This window comes from Rhinoraja longicauda, chromosome 28 (assembly GCF_053455715.1).
Source record: "Rhinoraja longicauda isolate Sanriku21f chromosome 28, sRhiLon1.1, whole genome shotgun sequence".
In the NCBI taxonomy this organism is placed as follows: domain Eukaryota; kingdom Metazoa; phylum Chordata; class Chondrichthyes; order Rajiformes; family Arhynchobatidae; genus Rhinoraja; species Rhinoraja longicauda.
Window position 1 is genome coordinate 23851451 of NC_135980.1, and position 26357 is coordinate 23877807.

At 41.3% G+C, this 26357-nt stretch overlaps 2 protein-coding genes across 2 annotated transcripts in view; one reads left to right on the forward strand and one right to left on the reverse strand.

Moving 5' to 3' along the window:
- Window positions 1-1041: 1041 nt before the first annotated feature.
- LOC144607122 (thimet oligopeptidase-like) lies at window positions 1042-23512 on the reverse strand. Its single transcript, XM_078423737.1, has 12 exons — window positions 23152-23512; window positions 17177-17325; window positions 15082-15189; window positions 11440-11542; window positions 11009-11169; window positions 9656-9791; window positions 8099-8465; window positions 7222-7423; window positions 5525-5711; window positions 4533-4667; window positions 4045-4181; window positions 1042-2662 (listed from the first exon to the last, which is right to left on the reverse strand). The coding sequence occupies exons 1-12, from the start codon at window positions 23372-23374 to the stop codon at window positions 2498-2500; spliced, it is 2073 nt and encodes a 690-aa protein (XP_078279863.1). The 5' UTR covers window positions 23375-23512; the 3' UTR covers window positions 1042-2497.
- A 1257-nt stretch (window positions 23513-24769) lies between these two features.
- LOC144607037 (small glutamine-rich tetratricopeptide repeat-containing protein alpha-like) overlaps window positions 24770-26357 on the forward strand; it is a 33159-nt gene continuing 31571 nt past the window's right edge. Inside the window, exon 1 of the mRNA XM_078423597.1 lies at window positions 24770-24861. The gene's annotated coding sequence lies outside the window, so the exon portion shown is untranslated. The remainder of the gene's footprint in view (window positions 24862-26357) is intronic.

Consider the following 26357-nt stretch of genomic DNA (forward strand, 5'->3'; position numbering starts at 1 on the left):
AATCAACACACTAAACAGCAATATAAAAGTTGTGTGAAACCTTTAGCCAATTATCCAGTTGAATGTTTTACTTTGTGTACAGGTCTTGAGCTTTTCAGTCATCTTTTAATACACGGCAAGTCATTTAGACTCTTTATGACTGTCACACCATTAAAAAATATATATTTTCTATATTTCAGAAGTGCTCAAAAATCATGGGGTTAAACCATAATGTCATAATTTAGAGTAGAACCATGTGTGTGTGTGATGGAGAGACAGATGTGGTCTTTTAAGGCGAGGGTTTGGGCAGAATGAGTTGCTGAAGTAAATCAAGGGCAACCATGATATGCAATAAAGATATCATCCTTTGACCATCTTTCCTACGGAAAATATAATCTGATCCACACCCCTTCAGCAAACATTAACAAATTTCCATTGTCAAAAACCAATCTCAAATTTACTGAAGAAAACACTTTCCTGCTGTAGAGCCAGCTTGCACATGAAATCTTTTTCATCTGATTTCACAGTAATTACTATTCTTTACACTGCACAGCACTGGTACTCAATTCTGCCATAATGATTATCCAGGCCCCTCTACATTGGAACTTCCCTGCATGCGGTACATTAGCTGGGAGATCTCATTAATGTATGGATTTAACATTGATCCACCTCCTCCACCTCACCTTAGCAAGAAAATGTTGCAGATAATGTTATAAAAATGTTAACTGACAGGGATATTTGCAAACAGCATCAACATCACAAATGGCAAGATTGCATGGATACAAACTTTCCATCCACCATCACATCACACTGCTCTGCTGGAAGAAGAGCCAGAATCATTATAGGAAAGCAGGTGCATAGACTATGACATGGTGTGTGGCATTTTGGACAACCCGTCCAACTGAAGGCAATGGCTATTGCTGGATAAAGAGCAGCATTGGGATCTGGACACTTCTGCCAGTCAAACCTTCCCTCACCTGTATCCACCCATCACTTGCCAAGCTTTGTTTCCCGCCCCCCCCACCCAGCTTCTCATTCCAGCTTTCTCCCCCCTACAATGTCTGAAGGGTGCCGATCCAAAATGTCACCTGTCCATTCCCTCTACAATGCTACCTGACCCACTGAGTTTCTCAACCACTGTGTTTTGCTCAAGATCTCGGCATCTGCAGTTCCTTGCGTCTCCGTGGAAACCTGGGGGCCAAGAGATCGTGCCTGATGAGCAACAGGAATGAATAGCAAGAAGAACAAGTCCTGCGGGGAGATTTCCCTAGTCAACATCCATAGCTTTCATCTCCCAAGTGAACACAGGAAAGAAGCATTGTTTGAATGGGATGCAATTAACTTATTCATAGAGGCCCTTTTCATAAAGAGCTTGGGAAATGTCCCCAAAGAAAACAGAGAGATGTCCACACTCCAGTAATAGCAATAATCACCCTACAAAGCGCAGATGATACTTAATTATCCCAGCAACAGAGGCACTGGGACCAAAGCAAAAAAGAATATGACAACTAAACCAAATTTTGTCCATTCTTTAATGTTCTAATTTTGTTAGCCTGATACAATTCCAGATGGCAGAGCCTCTCCTCCCGTTACTTATGGAACAATTCTTCATGTAAGATTATTGGCCAGCTTTAGAGAGCCAGGGTGACCTCATACCTCTCTGCTTTTCTTTAAATCAAATGTGCAAACCAAATAGTCCAGCATCAGTTAACAGAGTCCAAACTGGAACTTCCCGAATCTTGTGATACCCATCCCACACCCTTGTCATTTGTGTCAATAACCATAGAAAAAAAACTTCAGAAAACAAGCACATTGCCATAAACAATTCTTCTTTGCCGTAATAAGACCGATAATCAGATTAGAAGCCATTTGTTTGTTCAGAACATATGCTCAAAAAAAATTTTTTCTTTAAAAAAGATAACTGATTATTATTAACAACATGTGGACCTTACATCCAACACTTCACTGGAAGATGGCATTTTTTCCTTGGAGTATTAGCAATATTTGTACTTCTTGCTGAACTGGTCATTGTGTGTTAGATAGAAAGCAATAGCAATCAGCTATCTGACGGTAATCTGATAGCTAAATACAACCAAACCTAGACTTACTTATTCATGTTCAGTACCCTCACACAATTGAATCACTGATCAAGAGCAGCAACTTCAGCCATTTTTTCCCTTTCTAGTGATACAAGTGGAGATTACCGCACTCCATCTACTGCATGACAGAGTTATTTATGTAAAAAGAGCTTGTTTCCTGGTTCTCCTTATTAATTGCAACGTGATTACAGTTGTAAAGATCTCACTTGAGTTATCATTTGTCTTGTTCAATGGGTTTAACAGAAGTGTTTTGCTCAAACTTTACAAGTTATGGTTCACCCATTAGCCTGTTGCAGTTGAACAATACACTAATGCTTGAAAACAAAATCCATCTGGAAAGCTGTTCATCAGTATTACAAGGAGAGATTACTGTGCCATGGTGGAAAGCTACACATGATATACAGTTAAAACAAGCCTCCTCAACAGGCCGAAGGGGTGGACTGTTTATCTTGATCTACTGTCAGCCCTTTGCTGAGAAGAAAGGCTTCCTGTTTTGGCTCTCGGCCCAAAAAACATTTGAGCATCTCCTCAGCATCCAGTGAACCGCCCGGTTTAAGAATAGAGTTTCGATAATCTACTCCAACCTGTAGGAGACAAGCACAAAATGAGGTTGGGAGATTTTTTAACAACTGAACAGCATGTAATGCCATTAAGTACTGTTTTACTACATGTTTCTTCATTAAGAAAGCTTACAACTAGAATAGACAACAATGGGAAAAAAAAATCAGAGCTTGCCTCTAATTATATTGTACGTGGGGAATGGTAGCTGTACTGTGGGAGATGCAACTAGCAAATCCCATGTTGGGTTAGACAGGCTGCCAGCAGGTTTCTCAGAACATACGGAGTGGTCGCAGTAAACAGGTTAATTTATCAGAGAGCTGAATGAGTTCATGAGGGAGAAGGAAATGTTAATGAGATGAAAATGAGGTAGTGTACAAGGAACGAAGTTCACCAACTTGGTGTTATTAACAGCAACTAACTAAAGGTTAAACAAAGATAAAAGAGAAAAAGTTGAAAATTAAGTTGTATTTGAAAGAGTGAATGGAGGAATATTCTGGCTGGCGAGTCAGTCACAAGGTTCATGGTTTCCACAGAGGGAGGAGAAAGATGAAAAGCTATTTCCACACATACAGGTTTGACGAGTATCAAATACTTTGACAGAGTAGGTTATTTTACAAGAATATTGGATACATTTAAGTATAGAAAAATGCAAGATTTTGGGGGCAGAGGTTGTTTCCGAATTACTCCAGTAAAGAGATGGACAAGTTTGATGGGCCAAATTGGCATTCTTCCCTCCGGGGACATATACCTATCCTGGTCCTTTTGCCAACCTTTGGGATAATGCAGTCAACATTAGGGAGGGAAAATGCTTCCAATAACTATTAATAACCTGCCTCGTTAAATAATAGACAACTGTGTGGTTACATTTATCACATTACCAGATTGAACCCTGGGATGGCAGGACTTTCATATGAAGAAAGACTGGATAGACTAGGCTTATACTCGCTGGAATTTAGAAGACTGAGGGGGGATCTTATTGAAACATATAAAATTCTTAAGGGGTTGGAGAGGCTAGATGCAGGAAGATTGTTCCCGATGTTGGGGAAGTCCAGAACTAGGGGTCACAACTTAAGGATAAGGGGGAAGTCTTTTAGGACCGAGATGAGAAAACATTTCTTCACACAGAGAGTGGCGAGTCTGTGGAATTCTCTGCCACAGAAGGTAGTTGAGGCCAGTTCATTGGCTATATTTAAGAGGGAGTTAGATGTGGCCCTTGTGGCTAAAGGGATCAGGGGGTATGGAAAGAAGGCAGGTACAGGTTACTGAGCTGGATGATCAGCCATGATCATATTGAATGGCGGTGCAGGCTCGAAGGGCCGAAAGGCCTATTCCTGCACCTATTTTCTATGTTTCTATGTGAGGTATCAGTTTTTCCTCCCTAAACTGTACTCTGAATAGTCAATACCTTTGAGCTCATGATGCCTTCTTGCCGAAACCGGGTGTAGAACATGTCCATGGAGTAGACCTCACTCCAGAGATAACCGTAATACTGGGCATCATATCCCCCAGCTAGGTGTCCAAATGTGGCCGGCATATTAGTTCCTGGAAAATAAGTATTATCTCTTCAGGTCAGTACTTTATAATATAATATTATTTCTATTTATTACATTTTTATTGGTGAGATCCAGTTAAGTTTGTTAGGTTAGCTTGGTTGCATACAAGTTATTAACCTTGCTCAGCACTATATATTAATATCAATGAGCAAAGGGTTGCCATTGTTGAAATCATTTCAACTAGCAGGGTCCCAGATATGATCCTATCTATGTTGAGGTAGTGTATCACAGACAATCCAGCAGCAGGAATGGTACAGTGCATGGGTGGCTATTCCATGCTGAGGAACACACATTCACCGTTTGTATCAATGGCAGAAAAATATTATTTATTTTCAGGTACCTGGTGATGCTGGAACTCCCAGTATCTCTTTGCATTGTCTGGCATATTCTTCCTTGGCATCAGTATCTGCATTCAAGCTTGTGTGTAGTGTTTGATCAACCTTTGCCAAAATTATTTGTCTTAAGTTAAAGAGACCTGTACACAAACAACATGGGAGAGAGATTTACATAGAACAGTACAGTTGAAGAACAGGCCATATAGCTCACAATGTTTGTTGCGAACATGATGCCAAAAACCATCCCTTATCTAACTGCACATGATCCATATTACTCCGTTCCCTGCATATCCATATGCCTACCCAAAAGCCTCTTAAAAGCCCGTTGAATCTGCCTCAACCAGCAACTCTGTCAGCACATTCCAGGCACTCACCACCCCTCGGTGTAAAAAAACCCCGCACATCTCCTTTAAACTTTGCTCCTATCATCCCTATCAAGTGATGCCTCTAATATTTGGTTTTTCCATCCTGAGAAAAAGTTTCTGACTTTCTTCACTATCTACATTCTCATAATTTTATAAACAGCAGTCAGATTTCTCTGCAGCCTTTGGTATTCCTGGGAATCGAGAGCATCAAATACAATAGACGACATTGGAGGAGTGTTAAAGGCAGCATAATATTGGACGCAGAATATGTGCACTGAGTTGACCTCACCTCAGACTGAAATGTAATTGCAGGAATAGTATCCCTCGCAACGACGTGCATTTATGGCAGATCTTCTCTATGCAGCTTCCCTGACTAACAAGATACTCTTACTGACTGTTAAAAGATGATTAAAATGGAGTATGTTATGCCTTTCTGAAAATTTCCCTGCCAGAACATTCCATGCCTTTTTTTGACAAGCGTGTGTTAGGAGATGTATACTTCCTATGATTCAGAAAAATGTTATGTATTACATTGGAATGCCTAGACAGTGTGGAAGAGCAGACCCCATCTGAGCTCTTAAGATCATGTACTGTAGGACTACACAAGTGTGAAGCATGGCATTAATACCTACCAGTGTTAGCAAGCCTGGATTTAAGGAGCTTTTCCATGAGATCTTGTGGAATCATGCTCTGGTCTTTGTAGTGCTTAGACATTCGGAGCAAGGGTTCCTTCTCCCAAACCCAGTTTTCCAACATCTGAGAGGGGGCCTCCACAAAATCTCGCTCAACATGTGTCCCACTGAACATGGCAAATTCAGCCTGTCAAACAAATGCCACATTTGAATGGATAGTGTTTGGTGGAGGGAGCATATAGAAGATACGAGTAATGTCACTATTGTTGATATTTTTCTGCAGCACATAGCAAACAAGGTTTGGCAGTACAAAAGGAAAAACACTGTGGACTCCTTTAAATCTAAATGTAAAAAAGATCTGAAAATGTTGCAAATAGCCAGGTCAGGCAGCATCTGTGGAGAGAGAAATGGGGAGTAAATCTTTAAGGCTGATGGTTACACATCAGAATTGGTTCCTCAGGATTTAGTAGTATAGTGATTATAGTCCCCAAAGGAACGAGCCCACAATGTTTGTGCTGAACATGATGCCAAGTTGAACTGAACTCTTCTGCCTGTACAAGATCCATATCCCTCAATTGCCTACACTTCTATGTAACCATCTAAATCTGTCTACCCTATCTATGCCTACATTATGTCATTTATGTAGGCATAGGCCACAGGCCAAGATAATTTATATGAAAAGTTTAGTTTAAGTTAGAGATACATTGTGGAAACAGGCCTTTTGGTCCACCAAGTCCACACCAACCAGCGATCGATCACCCACCCATACACTAGTTCTATCCTTCAAACTAAAGACACTTTACTAAAGCCAATTAACCTACAAACCTGCACGTCTTTGGGATGTGGGAGGAAACCTGAGCACTCGGAGAAAAGCCAAGATTTTGTGAGGACGTTGTTTTTCCCCCCCAAAGAATTGTGATAATCTGTAACTTATTGCCTGATTGTAATGTATACAGAACAATCAATTCAAATTTAAATCAGGTAGGCACTTGAAGGGAATAAATTTGATGAGGATGGGGGTGGGGAGTAGGAATGCTGATTGGAATGCTCTCCGGAGAGCCAGCATGGATTAAATTGGCTGAATTCTGTGTCGAAATTGCTCTTAGACATGAAAGTGGTAGAATATTTCACAATCTGCTCAAGTTTGGGATTACCTGGCCATGAGTGCAGCAAAGGCTTATAGCTAAAGAGGTAAAGTACACATATTATTTCTAGATTCGGTGTTTAATAATAATAGATATAGATAGGGAAAAAACCTGCAAATGCTGGTTAACATTGAAGGTAGACACACAATGCTGGAGTAACTCAGCGGGTCATGCAGCATCTCAGGAGAGAAGGAATGGGTGACATTTCGGGTCTGAAGAAGGGTCTCAACTCGAAACGTCACCCATTCCTTCTCTACCGAGATGCTGCATGACCCGCTGAGTTACTACAGCATTGTGTGTCTACCTTCAATAATAAAGACATAGTGTAATTCTGTATTGTAATCCATTAGCCTTAATTGGAAAGCATATCAGTGAACACTGTGTATAAGCGGATTCAAGCGGCATGATCCAAATATCGAGTAAACTGGCAATGAATATAATCTGGCCCCACGCCTGATGCATAGCAAATTGGCAGAGAGCAAATTGAGAGAGAATGCCTTTGATATTGCTGTGAAATGCAGCAATGCCAGTGTGGGGAACACGAGATCTTACCTGGGAGCAAATCTGATGCATCACATGACCAAACTCATGGAAGTAGGTCTCAACCTCATCATGCTGAAGTAATGACGGAGCACTGGAAGTTGGCTTGGTAAAGTTTGCCACCATACTAGCCACTGTAATTTGCCTTGTCTTGTCTGGCAACAAGCAGCCTGGTTGAAGGCCAAAGCATGCAGCATGTCCATACTTTCCTTCCCTGTGAAAACACACAGATTTGCATTGTCTACTATTTTCTTGGATAGTTAAGATTGCCCAGTATAAATAAACATACCTGTTACTTGAGTGTCACCCAATAGACTTGAGTAGGATTTGTCTAAGATTAAAAGTTTAATATATAGTGATCTGACTCTTGAACAACTCCAAATCACAAAATTCTTATTGCTTCTTTTCCCTATTAAAGGATAAATATTAGTTTTTTTCTAATTGTTGATCTGTAAAGACCCCCAACTCTATTTTTTATCCTGCTCTAATTTTTTGATGCTGTTCTATAATGGGGAATTCCCTGATCTTTCAATTCTTCTTCAGAATTGCATACACCACATTATTCCTACAACTCCACTCTGAATAAATCTTTTTTTAAATCACACAATTTCTAATAATTCTATTTTGACCTGGGATGTCAATATTATGCAATTCCACATCTCCTTATGTTCAACAACTTATCCTTAAAAAAAACCACTAAGTTAATCTAAACTTTGCTTCCTTCACTCAGTACAGATCAGAGACAAACCTAATATTTTTTATTGGCATCTCAAAATTGGCATGGCACTTCACCTAGCTAAATTTAGTGATAATAATTACTCAGTGATAATAATGTCACCTGAATGAACTGTAATTTAAAATACTCTAAACAAGTGTATTCAAAAATCACCTTGGATACAAGTCCAAGTAGAATTGTCCCAGCAACTCTCCAGATGCTGCATCTTTCACAGAGTACATCTTTACATCCTCATGCCACACAGGTTTATTCTCAATGAGTTTGAAGGTCAATCCGAGCAATTCTTGATAGATATCCAATAGGCCAGCTGTTACCACTTCCATCGGAAAATATTCCTTCAGCAGGTTCTGATCCACAAAATACTTCACCTCCTCCACCTGGTTCATGTAGTATCGTAGATCCCAGGCATTTATAATACCATCAAAATCAAAGCCTCGCTTTGCACATTCTTCCTTCTTCAGATCAATGATAACTGCCCTCTCTTCTTCACCAAGTGGTTTTAGTTTGCGTGCTAGTTCATCTGAAATGTGATATTGAAAAGATTTAGGTGTATTGATGCTATCGTCCGATTAACAGAAATGGCCTTTCCACTTTTTTCTACTTTCCCTTGCTGAGCTGCAAGATGTTCCAGCATTCACAAGTACGAAAATCTGCCCTCCCAACCCAGTCATGGCCACACACGATTCCAGAGTCATCAATTGGATTGACACTTATTTGCCGTTTAGGTACAGGGACAATCAAGGATGAAAAATAATTATAGGCCTTGACTGGGGCAACCACACCCTGTGAACAGATAATTAATAAAAACCCTTTGATTCATTGCTTGTTGTTGTCAATGTAGATAAATAGCAACCGTTCAGATGGTCCTCCTGGTGCACAAAATTTACAAAAGATTAAGAATTTTAAAAAAAACGTTAGTAAGGAGTTTGCGCCCGATTATTGACCTTGGGATAGTTCAATTTAGCAATTGACCAAATGATACGGATAAAAATCTGTAGATGGGAACGTGACAGAAAGTGAATTCCCATCCTTCATGGTGCCGATGACTCATTCCAACTGGGAAGGTAGCCTAAATTGTAAACATAATTTCTTCAGAAGGAGAAAGTAGAGACAAGAAACTGCAGGTGCCAGTTTATACCCAAGATAGACATAATGCACTGGAGTAACTCAGGTCAGGCAGCACCTCTGAAGTAAAAGGATGAGTGAGGCTTCGGGTTGGGACCCTTCATCAGACTGAAAGTACAGGGGTGAATTGCTGGAGGTGAGAAAAGACCAGGACCGACCAGGGCCTGCCACAAATGACCTCAGGCAGGGCATTGCCCAGTAAGCCTATGGAGTTATTCCAGCACTTTGAGTCTATTTTTTACATAATTTCTTTCCTGTTCAACTCGCCTTTTGCAAAATAGCAGTCCAGATTTTAGGCAGGATCATTCCAGGATTCAGAATTTGATGCAATACTGCTGGAAAGCAGCAAGAGGTCTCCAAATTTCAACAGGATAAATAACTTTATTTTTGCCGTTGCAGCAATCCCACTGTATGAAACTGCCGAGTTATGGGCAGTTCTATGTGCAGTATCGGCCTCATTACAAATTGAATCAGATCGAGTGCCTCCACCCACTAGATGTAGAGGCTTTCTCCACAACACCCAACAATAATGACAAACCTGCATCCTTGAGACAAATGTATCTATATTTCATAGACATTTATTACCGAGAAAGACAGTGACATTCTTGCTGTTCTTAGCCATGTTCATTTCTAGCACAAAATCCGAGTGAGTCTTGAAGTTCAGGAGATCAGATTTCTTTTTACGAAGTGCCACCAGTTCTTTAAGGATCTGTGCATTGTCCTAGATTGATAAAAGGATTTTTTTAAATGAATCATATTTAAACACCAAGTAATGCAAGTAAAAAAACATTTTTTTCTGAAGACACAAGAAACTGCAGGAATCTTGAGAAAAAAAATAGAAGTGCTGGAGGAACTCGGCAGCCCAGGCAGCATCTCTGAAGGGAAAGGGACAGATGACTTTTCCGGCCTATACTCTTCAGAATCATTTTTCTGATATGCTCTTCCACAAACGTCCTTGCTGTCTCCAATTATGATTTGAAACTATTTACTGAATCGCCAGTACCTGGATCCTTCAGACGCTGTCATACCATGTCATAAAGAACAGAAGGTCCTGCATTACAATTACAATGGGATAAGAAGATGGGATTAAAAAAAAATCAGACTGGGCTCCCGTTAGTCACAATTCAGAGACTCTGGCTGGAAAACACAGCATTTCAAGTGCAGTTGCAATCCTTAAATGGATTCTATTCCTGTGATAATTTTACTACGGTGTCCAAAATAAAGAATAAAACTGGATAGGGAATTACGCTTTCCTCAAACAGGGACTGCTGGCATATATCTCCGGGAACACAGTTGCTATCCGTGCAGAGTTGTATGTTCCCCCTTGACTGCTTTGGTTTTCTCCAGGTGTTTTGATTACCTCCCATGCCTCAAAGACATGCTGAAGAATTAATTGGCAACCAGAAATTTGTTCTTAGTTTAGATTAATGGCATAAGGAATTAAAGGAATTGAATGGGCACGTATGAGAGAGAATAAGTTGCAGGAATACTGGGAAATGGCATAGATCCAGGGAACTGAATGCCCTTAATTTTGCATTGTTTCAAGTACATCTTTGGACATTCAAGATGAACAGTAATAATTATCCAAGAAAGAAAATCTTGCAAATGTTACACATCATTGAAATAGATACAACAATAGTTAAGGATTTCAAAGGAAGATGGGTTTAATTGAAGATTACAAATACTGATGATAAAAGAAAATGACATTTAGATTATACAGAAGTTCAGGACGCAACGTTATATTTAACAGAATGGTCGTTAATTGGAAAGTGTCATGGGTACATTGGCTGAGGCTAATGACATAGTTGTATTTATGTGGAAACTAACTATGAACTGGAGGTGAAGCAAATAAACACCGATATTGAGGAGATAAAGTTGCAGCTTCTTTCCTGTGAATTCTCTGTTAAAGAAGAGATCACCAAGTACAGCCTAGCCTACCTCCATGCAGCGGGAGTTAAAAGCTTGCTCCATCTTCTTCCTGGTTTCTGGGACATAACATTTCTTCATTAAGGGAAAATAGTGGGGATATTTTAGCGTCACCTTCAACTTCCCATTTTCCATTTTCTCCAAACTATTGATAAAGTCATCAGGGAGACCACCTGGAAGCACAATACAATAATATTATCACCATCAAAGGCACATAAATCACTTTGATATGATAAATCTAAATTATTTCATCTATTTACTCCATGGAAAAAGAAAGATCAGACAATTGATATAATTCATACTTCATACTTAATTCACCATTCATGTTATATCCAAATAATTTCTTGGAAACACGCATTATAGCAGAACCACCTATACGAATATACTTTCATTTGTCATAAATTCTAATCCTATTTCCATCTAAAAAGTAAAAATCTTCTTACCCAGTTCATCCTGTGTAAACTCTAGGAACGTGGTATTTTCATTCAAGTTTTTGCTGAAGTCTATGCTTAAAGTGCTGATTCTCTTCTTGATAGTTTTGATCTCCTGAAGCACAAATTAAGTCCTTTAACCAGCTATTCAATACAAAGTTTTAGGAATTTTTTTACCGTTCCAGAATAAAGTATTAGGTACTACAGTAAGGATCAGTCTTAACTAAACTACTATTCACAAAGTACAGAATAAAGAGCTGAAATTCCCTGGGGATCTAGTGGGAAAATCCAAGCAAAATGATACTCTGGCAATGGAACCAGAATGTCCAAGATCCTATATCTCTTCTATGTTCAATTAATAGTTAGCTGATGTATCAGCTACTGCAAATGACTTGGGTTGATTTTATACAACACGTCTGTTTGTTGCCATTATAGAGGATATTTCTTAATATACTTCTTAAGTCGATATTAGTTTATTTTCTGGGTACCTAGACCTAGTTCAATTTCCTATAAAAGTGTACTGTTTGCCTGTAAATCCTGCTACTCTTTAACTGAGTCAGTAACATCAGTAAACACTCATCCATATAGGTGGAAGGTTGTGATAGGGTGAGAGGAGGGGGAATATGCAGACAGGACAGGAAAGGTTGGGGCTTAGGTGGCTGATAACAGGGAATGCCAGAGATTGGCAGTTGACTAAAGCACAGAGAAGCTCATTATTTGACTTTGGGGCTTGGAGACCACATCAGCTCTTCCTAGTCACCAGGAATTGCTAACATATTGCACACATTATTTCAATTTCAAATTTCTTGTTCGGAATGTATCACGTATGAAATTGAGTCCACTCATCTCTCCAAAAACGGCATCTGGTGCATATGTGATGATGATATGTTCTCCTGTTTTTAATTTTAAAGTTTTAAGGAGGTTAATATTAATCGCACTTTAATTTTCTAGCATTCTCATTTTGATTGAATAAGTCATCTGAAAGATGACGGCAGTGGAAGGTGAAGGGGAAGGTTATTGGTTGTGTATCGGTTTACAGATTCACCTCACATATCGTCGGGAATGCCCTAAAGTTTTGTGGCCAGTTTGGGAAGCGGGACATGGCGACCTCAGCTTGTGGAATAGTGGGGGCAGATATGGGAGACGACAGAAGGCGCTGACCACAAATCATGATTTAATGGAGGCAGCAGCTGGATGAGCGAGCAGATCAAGTGTAGCCTGTGACAGCTGAGTGGTGTGTCAGTGAAAGGAATTGGCAGTGTCGCGCTGAGACCTGCCGACCCCCACACCATCAATCCAGTGTCGCCAGGACACCGGGTCTTAAGGTGAGAAAATATGAAATAGCATAGCTCCCAAGGCCAATATCAGACTTTTCAGAGACTTGTGACTTGGTTGTATGGATTCATAACTGGCCTACTGATAGAAGACAGAGGGTTGTGGTGGAAAGACAATATTCAGACTGGAGGTCTGTGACCAGTGGAGGTCCGTAGGGATCTGTGCTGGATTTTCTGTTGTTTGTGATATATGTAAATAACTTGGATGGGTAGGTTTGCAGATGACACCAAGATTGCTATGGTTGCAGACTGAGGAAACCTGTCAAAGTTTCCAGCGGAATATAGATCAGCTACTGAAATGGGTGGAGAAACAGTATATGGAGTTTAATCCAAACACATGTGAGTTGTTGCACTTTGGGAGGTCGAATGTAAGGGGAACATATACGATTAATGGCATGACACTTAACAGCATTGATGCACAGAAAGATTTTGGGGCCCAAATTCATAACACTCTGAAAGTGGCAACACAAGTAGATAGAGTAGTAAAGAAAGCATATGGTATGTTTGCCTTCATTTGTCGGGGCATACAAGAATCAGGAAGTCACGATGCAACTTTATAGAACTTTGGGTAGGCCACATTTGGAGTAGTGCGTGCAGTTCTGATTGCCCCATTACTGGCAAGATGCGGAGGCTTTGGAAAGGGTGCAGATAGTTTGCTAGAATGGCGCATGTATTAGAAGGTACAAGTTGTGGGATGGTTGGATAGACAGATTATTTTTTTCTGGAACGCCAGAGGATGCAGGGAGACCCGATAGAAGGGTATAAAATTATGAGAGGCATAGGATGGAAATATCTTAGGGCACGGCTATAAGGGGTGAGGAGATGCGCGGGGCAAGTCTTTTTTTTACACAAAAAGGGCAGTAAGTACCTGGAATGTGTTGCTGGGGGATGATGGTGGAGGCAGATACGATAGTGGCATTTAAATACTTTTGGATAAGTGCATAGAATGGAGGGATGTAGATTATGTACAGGCAGATAAGGGTTAGTCTTGGCACCATGTTCAGTGCAGATAGTGTAGACCAAAGGGTCTGCTCCTGTGCTGTTTTATGTTATATGCTCTACAAGTTGGGCCCAAACCTCATTGGGTTCCCATTTGTGATGTGGGAAAATCAAAAATTTTCTTTAAAATAAATGTTTTTTAAAAAAAAGAATGAAATAAATCTCAATGAAAACCGTGTTTTTTCTTTAAAATAAATGGGGTTTTTTTGCATTAGTTTAGCACCCTCCCCTCCACTCACCCCCCCCCCCCCCACTCCATCCCCCCTCCACTCCTCACCTCCCCCACCCACTCCATCCCCTCCTCAAGCCCCCTTAATACTCCCCCAAAGCTCTCCTGCATTGGTCTAGCACACTCCCCTCCCCCCCACTCACCCAGTCCATCCCCCCTCCCCTTGTCCCCCCTCTACCCGGGCATCAGTCAGACCCCCACATCCCCCTCCCCTGCAAGAGATTAATATATATTAAAAGATATATATAACATTTTATATTCTTACATTATTATATTTTAAGCATTATTATATGTCATTATTATTTTTATTGGTACTCTGGATGTGTATGTGTGCGTGTGCGCCGCGCTGCCCACTGGGGGGTTGTATTCCGGTGAATGTCCGTGGCGCTGGGGCCGGGCAGGAGTGGGTACTACATCTCCCAGCGAGCAGCGGGAAGCACACACAAGACGGCGGAGCGGGAGGAGCAGGAATAGAGGGAGAGCGGCCGCCATTGTTGTTCGAGTCATCGACGACGCCGTCGGTTGAAGCGGGCGCTGGAGGAGACGCGAGAGGAGAAGAAGTTGCCAGCTGGTAGTCCAGTGATGGTCCGGGCAGGAGCGGGAAGCGATGAGATGACGATGACCGTCTTCCTCGTCTCGAAAGGGGAGAGGGAGGCACTCACCAAGGCCCCGGGCGGCCAGCTGCAGGAGAGTGGCCACAAGGCGCAGCGGTGTGTTCGTCCTGCCGGCGGCCATCTTCTTTTGCCTTCTCCCCGACGTCGCTCTGCACCACGGGAGGAAGGTCCGCGCTGCAACATGGGTGGAAGGTCAACCCCCCTAACTGCGCACGCATGGAACCGGCGGCCATCTTACCGTTGTGATGCAAAATGAACACACAAGTATTGGATCAATGGGCCCCAAATGCGCAGGAGCGGATGCGTTGGGTTCCCATTGTGACGTCAAACACACACGTGTATATCTGTACTTACATAATGTATGATGTCACCAAATAGCATGTAAAACAATGTTTTTCACAGCATTTTGGTACACAGGACAGTAATAAACTAAATTAAACGAACTTATCTACAAATGCCATGTTTCACTGCGCTTCACCTCTTGCTTCTCTTTACACAGATGAAGTCCATCTCTTTTCCCTAATTTCAGCAGCCTATCCAAGTATCGCTTAGCTTCCGGACGTAGTTCTTCAGCTTGACATTTATTCTAAAAAAAACACCAGAGTGATGAGGAGCAAGGAATAATCATAAATGTATTTGTTTCTTCTCCATGAAATCCAATAAATACGCTACATGCAAACAAAATTTGTCTTTCACCCAAGCGTAACTTGTAGTACTCTAGACTGTTTTGTTAGCTAGAACAGCTGCCTACATTCAAACATAGCAACATTTTGCTCTGAAGGCAGCTGCAAGATAAATAATTTCACAACACAGTCCCGAGTAAATCTTTTGCTCGCGTAATTAACAATGGGTTCACTTATTACTATTATATTGACAAATACTTACACAATCTGTCAGGAAAAATATGCAAAGACCTGGAGTGCCAATGGAATCATGTAAAAGAACAATTAATCTATTTTTGGTTCTATGGAATGATGGAGGAGTAATAATCAAGCTGTAACTAAATATTTTGACTCAGATCATTCACATTCATCTTTTCATCTCAGCAGGGAGAACTTCAGTTTAATATATTTAATGAACGACACCTCCAACAATGTAGCATTCCCTCAAATATTGCAATGCAACGCCAGTCTAGATTATGCCCTATATGGCAGCAAAAAGGAATAACCCTCTGATGCAGAAGCAATCAAAGTAGTCATATTGTTAAATGATTTGGAGGAGCGGACAACAGAGGGGGAGCAGTGAGGAAGAAGGGTCTCGACCTAAAATGTCACCCATTCCTTCTCTCCAAAGATGCTGCCTGTCCCGCTGAGTTACTCCAGCATTTTGGGTCTACCTTTGTTGTCAAATGATTTTCAATTTGTTGGGACTGAAGTGCACCAATTAGTTCAAATCGTCCTGTGAGGACGATTTTTCATGATCTCAAAAAAGAGAGAGCAATTATAGCACCCAATATGGGAACACTTAAATCCCATGCTCAAAACAAACAAAGATTCTCATCATCTGAACTAAATGCAAGCTGGATCATGCTGAAGAAACTGAGGTATTTCACTGTTGTTTTCAGGAGAGCTCCCCCTCCACTTTCCCCACTCGTCATCAACAACACCACAGTCACAACTGTGGAGTTATTTAAGTTCCTTGGAACCATCATCTCCAGGGACCTTAAATGGGAGGCCACCATCGACTCCACAGTCAAAAAGGCCCAACAGAGGATGTACTTCCTGCAGCTGCTGAGAAAACACAATCTGCCACAGGCAATGAAGGTCCAGTTTTATACTGCCATCATAGAGTCTGTCCTCAGCTTCTCCATCATGGTCTGTTTGGCTCAGCCACCAAGCATAACATCTGGCGGCTGCAGCACATCGTTCAACCAGCCGAGGAGGTTGTTGGCTGCAACCTTCCCCCCTTTGACGAACTGTACACTGCAAGGGCCAGGAAGTGAGCGGGTAAGATCATCTCTGACCCTTCTCACCCTCGCCACAAACTCTTTGAAGCACATCCCTCTGGAAGGTGACTCCGGACTGTCAAAGCTGCCACAGCCAGACACAAAAACAACTTTTTTTCCACGAGCAGTAGCTCTACTCAACAAGGAGTCTGTAGCCTCCTTTTGCTCTGGTATTTTATTTCATTCTTCACATGTTTAAATTATAATGTTTTATTCTTAATTGTTTACTGTAGGTCGTGTTGTTATTTGCGAGCAAAGTTCCAAGCCAAATTCCTTGTGTGTATACATACTTGGCTATTAAATTTACTCAATTCCTGCACTTAAATATCTAAGTAAACTCTGCATATGTGGAGAACCCAACTCTCAACAGAAAATATTTTCAAAACCTCTCAACTCAAAATGCTTGAGCTATCATCAGCAGCAGGAATTCTGAGTGTCTCTTTGCTCCTTAGCCCATTGAGCAGGATCATGGGGAGAAATCCAAATTCAATAATGTAATGGTGCTCTCACCATAGTTTTGAAACCAACGTTGTAGAACTATCACAACAGAATCTTGCAGGATAAAAGTGGCCTAAAAATATTCCTCTTGTCACACCAGCACCTCTACCATTTACTCATCAATTCTCACCTGCAGAGCCACAATCTTCTGGTAGACATCTTCTCTCATGCTCATCTCCACGTCAAATTCAGACAACAGCTTATCTGCCTCGGTGCTGGCGGCCCGAACTTCTTTGCTTGGAGAAACATGCTGTGGGAAGTCTAGATTATTACGCTGAACTGAAATATCAAACAATAAGTTTCACATTAGTTCCAAAACATTCAACAGATCAATCTTCCATTATACAATACAGATATTAAGAATAGACCCATTATTATGTATTTGGTATAGTTTATTAGGAAGGGTGGTTTTACAGCTCCCAATTTCCACATTTTGGAATTGCTGCTTCTCATTCCAAGAAATCCATTCACCTGAACTAAAAGGACATGGACTTAGAGATAGTAGGAAGATTGCCACCAACATAACCTACTCTATTTCTCACCTGACATCCACAAGCATACCCTCTCCAACTTGGATAAGTGGATAGCAACTAGGATAGTCTCAGAGAAATGAAATCATAACCGTGTGTTTTCCTTTTCAATGCTTTGTCCTCATTGTAAAATGAATTCATGATAGAATTGATAGTGTAGGATAGAAGTAGCATATGGGTGATCAATTGAAGGTCGGCACAGACTTGCTAGCTCGAAGGATGTGTTTCCACGCTGTATCTCTAAACTAAAAAACTAAACTGGTACTTCTAGCTCATTAACTATATTGCCCACTTCTGAAGATGTCAAGACCAGCATTTATTGCCATTCCCAAATTGCTGATTGACCAAACAACCAGCATGCCTTTTACGAATGTGGAGGGAAACCCAAGTACCTGATGCAGTCACAGCGAGAATATGAAAAGTCCATGTTGACAGCCACAATCAAACATGCATCACTGCAACCACGAGACAGCTGTGCGACCCACACATTCAATGTCCCAGTCTTTTGACCCATCAACTGCAGTGCAAATGTCATTTGCCACTTATCACCCCATGCTTGAATGCTGTCTGTATATTACTGCACAAAATCATGGACTTCTTCATTTACTGAGGTACTAAATGCAATCATTAGGAAAATGCATGCTGAAATTTGACTTACTTTTTTAAAAAAAGTGACACAATTAAAACTCAGTTATAATTCACACCGTATTTAAGTGATTGGACAGTTCCTAAATTTGATGTGTGACTTCTAGGTTCTACTATATATTGTGAAAACTGATATAACATCCAATCTATTTGTCTAACAAAGCCATGGAGAGACAAGGGTAAAATCTCCTGTCAGCAGCTATTCCCACACAAAACAGTTGAATGTTTCATCTATTGCTTACATCTGCTTACAAAGGTTTTTTTTTCCACAATACGAAAATCTCTGAGCAGTACTTTCTAGATATGACATCAATCAATTTGATGGGTCACCATTGAAATGTCTTTATGCTATTGACAGTACAAATCAAAAGTGAGAAAGTTCACCCTATTCAGAATAAATAATTATGTTTTAGCTACCAACAGAGGAGTTTTCTTATTCACAATGTGCGTGCATTAGTTTGCAATTAGAATACCATGGATTGAGGCTAAAATAAAAGGGGATTTATTGCAATAACCAGACACCTGGAACGCTGAATGAAAATATCAATTAGTTCAAGTGCAGTCACAATAGTCAAAGCCTGGATATATTCAGCAGACATCTTTTCCCCTTCATCAATGTGATATATTTTCTGATATTTAATTCCATGCACATTGGTTTGGGTACAAGTCTGAACAACATGAAAGATGTCAGGTGTGCACAGGTGCATTCACTACTGAGACACAGGTGGTAGTAAATTCAGTACAGTGTGTCATAAATATCTCATCTTCTTTTTTAAAGTATTCCCATAAGAACTTGCTGTATTGTTATTTTCATCTCTAGCACGGTCTAAGATCATGACTTAAAAATCATAAGTGAACTTTTAGATCACCTGCCCAGGTAAAAATATACACTATTTCAATTTAGGAAGGACCGTAGTATAAAATGGCGCAAATCAAAAGCTACTATTGCATAATAAGTGCAATTTCACCCATTATTTAAGAAATGATTTCTATTGGATTTTCAATTTCCACTCCAGATGCTGGGCAACAAGTCCTGAGTGGTGACAAAACCTTCAGAACCCAGAATATCGCAAATATGCATTTGTAACTTGGAAGAAAATGGTTTAGTTCAGTTTATTGTCAGGTGTACTGACGTAAAGTAAAAGGCTTTTGTTGCGTGCTATCCAGTCAGCAGAAAAACAATACATGATTACAATCGGGTCATTTACAGTGGAGATACATAATAAAGGTAAATCGTTTAGTGCAAGGTAAAGCCTGCAAAGTCCGATCAAGGATAGTCTGAGGGTCACCAAAGAGGTAGATAACAGTTTAGCACTGCTCTCTGGATGTGGTAGGATGATTTCAGTTGCCCCATAACAGCTGGGAAGAAACTGTCCCTGAATCTGGAGGTGTGCGTTTTCACACTCCTATACCTTTTGCCTGATGGGAGTGGAGAGAAGAGGGAGTGACCAGGATACAGCTCATCCTTGATTATGCTGCTGGCCTTGCCAGACAGCACGAGCTATAAATAGAGTCAATAGAAGGAAGGTTGGTTTGTGTGATGGTCTGGGCTGCATCCACAATTCGCTGCAAAATGATAAACAACAGCGATATGTAAATTCCAAATTATGTTCATCATGTGTGAGCAAGCTGATCAATGAGGTAGTTAAGACATTTGATGAGGAATTATGCAGAGATGTTCAAATAAAATTTGATAATGTACCCGATTAGTGATTTGTTTTTGAAAAATTGAAGTCCATTGGATTAAAGGAGAGCACTAGCATGAATACACAATTCCTAAGAAATCAGAGATTAGTGGTAAACAGTTGTTTTTCCAGGCTGGAGGAAAGTAAACAGTTATGTAAAATATTAAGCACTCAGCTTTTTTTAATGACCTACACTTTGTTACAGCAAGCACAACTTCAAAACTTGTGAGTGGAGTGTGGTAGACATCAGGATGGAAGACTGGTGAAATATAGTAGTCAGCAGATGAAAGTTAATGGAAAAATATGCAAAGTGATACATTTTGTTGTAGTCACAAGATTTAGACAATATAAAGGAATCAGAACAAATTTAAATACGTGTATAAACAGAAACATAGATATTCACACACAAATCTCTGACGGTGGCATCTAGGTTAACAAGGCTGTTAAATATCCATCCTAGATACTACATTTGTACGTAGAAGTAAAAGTTACCCAAAAATCTAAACCATTATAAATCAGTGGTTATGTCTGCAAGAATTTAAAGTTCATGTGGTAAGTTAAAGTTTGGTGGTAAGAATAGGAAAGCAGATTATTATCTAAATGGTGTCGTTAGGAAAAGGGGACGTACAACGAGATCTGGGTGTCCTAGTGCATCAGTCAAGGAAAAAGTGTTATCAAATTGTTGGAGAACTCAAATGTAAAATCGTTGGAAATGTATGCAATGGATGAGAAGACTGCTTCCAATGCTGCATTGTTATGATCTGCAATTCAATACCTGAATAGATGATGAAAACATATTTTGTAGTAACTTGATTTTGTGTACTTGAAAAGGAAAACAGGGATACGAGATAAGAGCAGGTGATTGGGAGCAAATTGAGAACTATGTCAAAGAGTTGGTACAGTCACAAACTAGTTTCTTCTGTGCTGTATGATTCAATGGAATGTAATACTCCAACTAGCGTCTAAGTGAATTCAGCCAATTCAACAGGAGAGTTTTCTTTTTCTTTCACAGAATCTGATATCATTTTATGAGGCATATCAGTCATGGTTGACACGATGGACAGTATGCCTTAGGTTTGGTTTCTTTCCCAAGCTGAGGTAGAAATTTATGAATGTGCACACAAAACAACCAAATTAGCAATGATTTACTAACTTTGAACCCGTATCTGAATCCAGTCTAATTGATCTTTAACTCTAAAGACTTCTTGAAAACTTTTTACTGAAGGGCATCCTTTGGGAGGTCTTGACACAATAAGCTCAATGAAATCCAAGCAACTGACTTCTTAAAATTTACAATACATAACTAGGTCTTTATTTATTCACAAAATGCTGGAGTAACTCAGCAGGTCAGGCAGCATCTCGGGAGAGAAGGAATGGGTGACGTTTCGAGTCGAGACCCTTCTTCAGACTGAAGAAGGGTCTCGACTCGAAACGTCACCCATTCCTTCTCTCCCGAATTGCTGCCTGGCCTGCTGAGTTACTCCAGCATTTTGTGAATAAATACCTTCGATTTGTACCAGCATCTGCAGTTATCTTCTTATATAACTAGGTCTTTAAGTCCACTTAAGTTACATTGGCTCTTGAGATGGACAATCTAAAAGTAATCCCATCAGCCAGTTCTCTCTACCCCAACAACTGTTTTTCAATTTCAATTAGCCAGAGCCTTAAAGCAGCTAAGGAGGCCATTCAGCCTTTCATCCTATATAGCTCTTTGCAGGGCAATCTAATTTGGAGGATATTCATTTTTCATAGCCCCCAGTATTCCCAAACTCCTTTACAGCTTGTTAAATATTTTTAAGGTGTAATCATTGTCATAAGTTGGTCAAAATACAGCAGGATCCCATAGACTGCAATGTGACAAGAACAGAAGAAATAGAAGCAACCCATTCAATCCTTTGTGGCTGCTCTTCTATTCATCAAGATCACACTTCAAAACAGAAACAAAACACTAAAGAAACTCAGCAGGTCAGGCCGCATCTGTGGAAGCAAAGGGGTGGTCAGAGGTTCAGGTCAAGACTCCACATCAGGGTTGAATCACAGCATCTCTTGTGTCTCCATCATACTTCAAAACCTGTCATTGCAATATTGACCGAGTGATAAATACTTGTCACAAGATGGGAAGTCTATGGAGGTCCATACCAGCTCCCAGCAGAACAATCTCATCAGTCCCATTCCCTTCATGTCCCTCTTGTACTGCAATTTACTCTCTCATACAACACATCAAATCCCCTTTGCTTTATTGCCACATGTTGATATCAAAGAGTAATTTGCAGGAATCTGCACACCCTGGAAGATTGTGCAGGGTGGGGACCTGTGTACTTGGTGGAAATGCTAACAATCACGGGGGAAATGTACAAACTTTACACCGATAGTAATTATGGAGAGAACCAAGTTGTGAGACAGCAAAGCTATTTTCAACCCAGCTGTGATCAGGGTCACAAGAGACACACCTATTTGCCTTCAAAATTAGTTTCATAGGTTATTTTACGTATGTAGGCAAGCATAGGCAGATCCTTATGATCCAGGAGAATACAACTCTAATAATGACGCAGATTTTCCACTCAATTCACTGGAGTATAACTACACTACACGAGTTGCACTAATTCCAGAAAATATATTTTCCGAATATACCCTTCAGGATTCCACCAGAATGTACAGTAAATACTCCAAGCCTTGTAGTCAGCGTGTCCAGATCACGGCAAGGGTTGTCCTAAAAAAAAACTAGCATTTAAGTATGCAACATCGCCTAAATAAATCGGGACCTATGAAACTACAAAGACTGTAATCTTGAGTAAAACACAAAGTGCGGGAGTAAATCAACGGGTCAGGCAGCATCTGTGGAAGGAATGGATCGTCTGCCCATTTCTCTCCACAGATGTTGCCTGACCCGCTGAGTAACTCCAGCACTTTGTGTTTTAGATGCGTTAAAGACTGATGTGCACATCTGTCCAGCTGTTTTCCTGGTGATGTTTTGTTTCCAATGATGATGTCGAATATGAAGCAAAATTAATGGGTGAGTTAATGGATAGTTAATTCCCCCAGGAGGTCGTTGCCTCACCCACCACACCTCCACCCCCACAGAGAGCCTCGGGCAGCAAGGAACTGCAAATACTGGTTTAAACCGAAGATAGACACAAAAAAAAGCTGAAGTAATTCAGCGGGTCAGACAGCATCAATGGAGAGGAAGGGTGGAGACCCTTCTTCGGAAGCCTTGACCTCCCCAAGCCGCCACCCGCCCTCCTTACCCGTGTATTCCACCTCGATGTCGGCCAGCTCCTTCAGCGTGTTCTCGTAGGTCACCTCGGCCAGGGCGAGGGAGCCGACGCGATCGTACACCCGCCTGGTCTTGCACATCAGGGCCTGGGCCTCCTCCTCGATTTGCTGCTTGCTCAGGTTCCAGTGCAGGCGGTTCGGCTCCGCGGTCTCCCCCGTCCCGCCGCCGATCAACAACTTGCCGGTGGGAGACATGCTGCTTCTCTACTAGCTCGGTGTCGTCGAACGCACGAACGGATTAGAGGCTGTACCGCGACGGGTTTGGAGTCGCCGACCCGCTTGACTGACACTCGCTCGGCAAGCGGCACGTTGGCGATTCAAACGTGGACTCGCCCCAACCGACGCCCGCCAAGTCCCGCCCCCTCTCCTCATTGGCTCCACGTCCACGTGTCGTCAGAGAAGGGAGCGCGGTGGCGGTGATTGACACTCGCGTCGACCAATTGAACGGAACTAAGAGCCATTTCACCGCCCCTTTGGCAGAGTGGAAGGTCTTTCCCAAAGGTGTACAGGTTTATAGGCTAATTGGCTTTGGTAAAATTGCAAATTGTCCTTAGTGTGTTTAGGATCGTGTTAAAGGGGTCACTGGTCAGCGCAGTCTCGGCTATCTAGATATATATACACACACACATATCCAAATAAAAACAAACAATAATAATGCCTTATGTACATATTATCATATGTACCAAAATGGAACAATGAAATTCTTACTTGTAGCAGCACAACAGGTCTGTAAACACAATAGTCAATAGATAACATACATAAAACAAGCACCAAAAAAGTTCAATAAAAAAAAATTAGTGAAAGGCTAAACAAAATTGTCCTGCTGGTACTGTAAAAACCAGGAACTGCAGGTGCAATGTTTAGGAAGGAACTGCAGGTGTTGGGTTAAACCGAAGATAGACACAAAAAGCTGGTGTAACTCAGCGGGTCAGGCAGCATCCCTGGAGAAAAGGAATAGGTGATATTTCAGGACGAGACCCATCTTCAGACAAGAGCGTCAGGGGAAAGGGAAACGAGATGTAGACAGTGATATAGAGAGATATAGAACAAATGAATGAAAGATATGCAAAAAGTAACGATGATCAAGGAAAGGTGGAACCAACAATGGTCCATTGTTGGCTATGGGATAGGTAATAGCACCTCATATTTCACTTGTGCAGCTTGCAACCCAGCAGTATGAATATTGAGTTCTCGCTTCAAGTAACCCTTGCATCCCCTCTCTCTCTCGGTCCCTCTCCCATCCTAGTCAACGTTCTAGTTTCACTCTTGAGTTTCATTGTCTGTATAAATCGTTGTCACCTAGCCCACGCCGCTGCTGAAGCGATGCGTTGGCAGTGCATACGTCGTTGAGTTCACACATTTGGGGGCAATTTACACTTATACCAAGTCTTTGCAGTGTAGGAGCAAACCGAAGATCTCGGAGCAAGCCCATGCTGATCACGGGGAGAACGTAGAAACTCCGGACAGACAGCAACCGGAGTCGGGATCGAACCCGGTACTCCGGCGCTGCAAGGCAGCAACTCGACCGCTGCGCCAACGCGGTGCCGTTGCTGAAGCGATGAGTTGGCTGCGCATGCGCCGTTGCTGAAGCGACGCGGAGGGGTTGCGCATGCGCTCCTGAGCGTCAGCGGCCGGCGCCTGCGTAGTGAGGTGCCGTGTTGGTGGTGGAAGTGTCCGTGTTGGTAAGTGTCAGGGAAAAGGTGAGTTTAAGCGACTATTCTTATAATGGGAACATGCAGGACCGCCAGCAAAGTGCCGCGTGCCCCTGGGGGAGATTGTTCCACACTTTCACATTACAGTTGAGCTGCTACGAGGAGCGTTATTCCCCGATGGCTATATTGGTACTTACAGCTGAGGAGGCTCTGGGACATGGTAGGCCGAAACTGGAATGTTCTGCCCCAGTATTGCCTGTGTGATTATTTATGTGGTAATAGCTGGCACATTCCTTGCCGATGCCTTTACACAGCTGCTCCATCGTCAGACCCCTCGAAAGTAGGAATGGGATTTAATAATTCAACAGGATTCTTAGTGTCGTGGTTCTACTTTAGCATAAGGAGGTTTCACGAAATGTCGATTTTGTTCACGGTCTCCTTCGCTCACCGTAAACAGACCTGTAACTATGAGTGTTTTGGGAAAAAAAATGTTCTCTTCAAGTGCAACAGGCTTTGAAAGACGAGCAATCGAAAAATACAGTTGATATTGGAAATGTGAAGGAATAGATAGGCAATGCTGTAAATACTTAGAATATTTCATAATTGAAAGAGTTAGTAACACTTGACTGCATTTCTATTTATTTGACAAAATGAAAATCGTGTTATTTGATACCTAACATAAAACTATTTGGATGGCAATTTTTTATGCTCTAACCTATGAAGACAAGTATGTTACGTGCATTCTTCATCACGTTATCAACCTGTTTTGCTATTTTTAGGGAATTGGAGACTTGAACTCCAAGGTCCAAGTATTTATTAACATTTATTTTTGCCCTACCATTTACTAACCCTCAACGGCCTCCCAAAATGCATCACCTTGCACTTGGGATTAAATTCCAGCTACCAATGTTCTACCCAATTTTTAATCTGATGTATATAGTGTTGGAGTCTTAAAAACCTCCCCTGTTATCTACACCACCAGCCTTCATGTATTCCATAAACTGGTTACTTTAATATCTATGAGCAACATTGGTTCCAGCACAGAACATTGCAATACACCACTGGTCACAGACTTCCAATCATAAAAGGATCCTTCCACATCAATCCTTTACCTCCTATCACCAAGCCAATTTTGATCCAATTAGTCAAGAGAGTGTTTGTCCCAGAAGATAGACAGAAAATGCTGGAGTAACTCAATGGGACAGGCAGTATCTCTGGAGTGAAGGAATGGGTGACGTTTCGGGTCGAGACCCTTCTTCAGACACAAACAGAACAGTGAATTTGTTTACATATTCAGCACAACAGAATATGTAAACGTACTACTCTGAGTCAGTTCACTTAGGAACCCATGTGCCAGAACTGTTTGGACCTTTGTGTAGGATGTTGTCAAATGTTGTAAAGTCCATTTCGACAACATCTACCATCCTGCCTTAAATGTTCTTAATTACCACCTCAGAACTCGGCCAAATTGAGGAGGGATTTCCTCTGCGCAATGTTATGCAGACTGTCAGTGAAGAACCCCTGCC

What these genes read in the sequence shown, in the direction of transcription:
- LOC144607122 (XM_078423737.1), bottom strand. Translation starts at nt 23,374, where the DNA reads ATGTCTCCCACCGGCAAGTTGTTGATCGGCGGCGGGACGGGGGAGACC. An exon ending in TTAACTCCCGCTGCATGGAG is followed by an intron (nt 9,792 to 11,008) that starts GTAGGCTAGGCT and finishes TTATCAATCTAG; the next exon opens with GACAATGCACAGATCCTTAA. An exon ending in TGCATCAGATTTGCTCCCAG is followed by an intron (nt 5,712 to 7,221) that starts GTAAGATCTCGT and finishes TTTGTTTGACAG; the next exon opens with GCTGAATTTGCCATGTTCAG.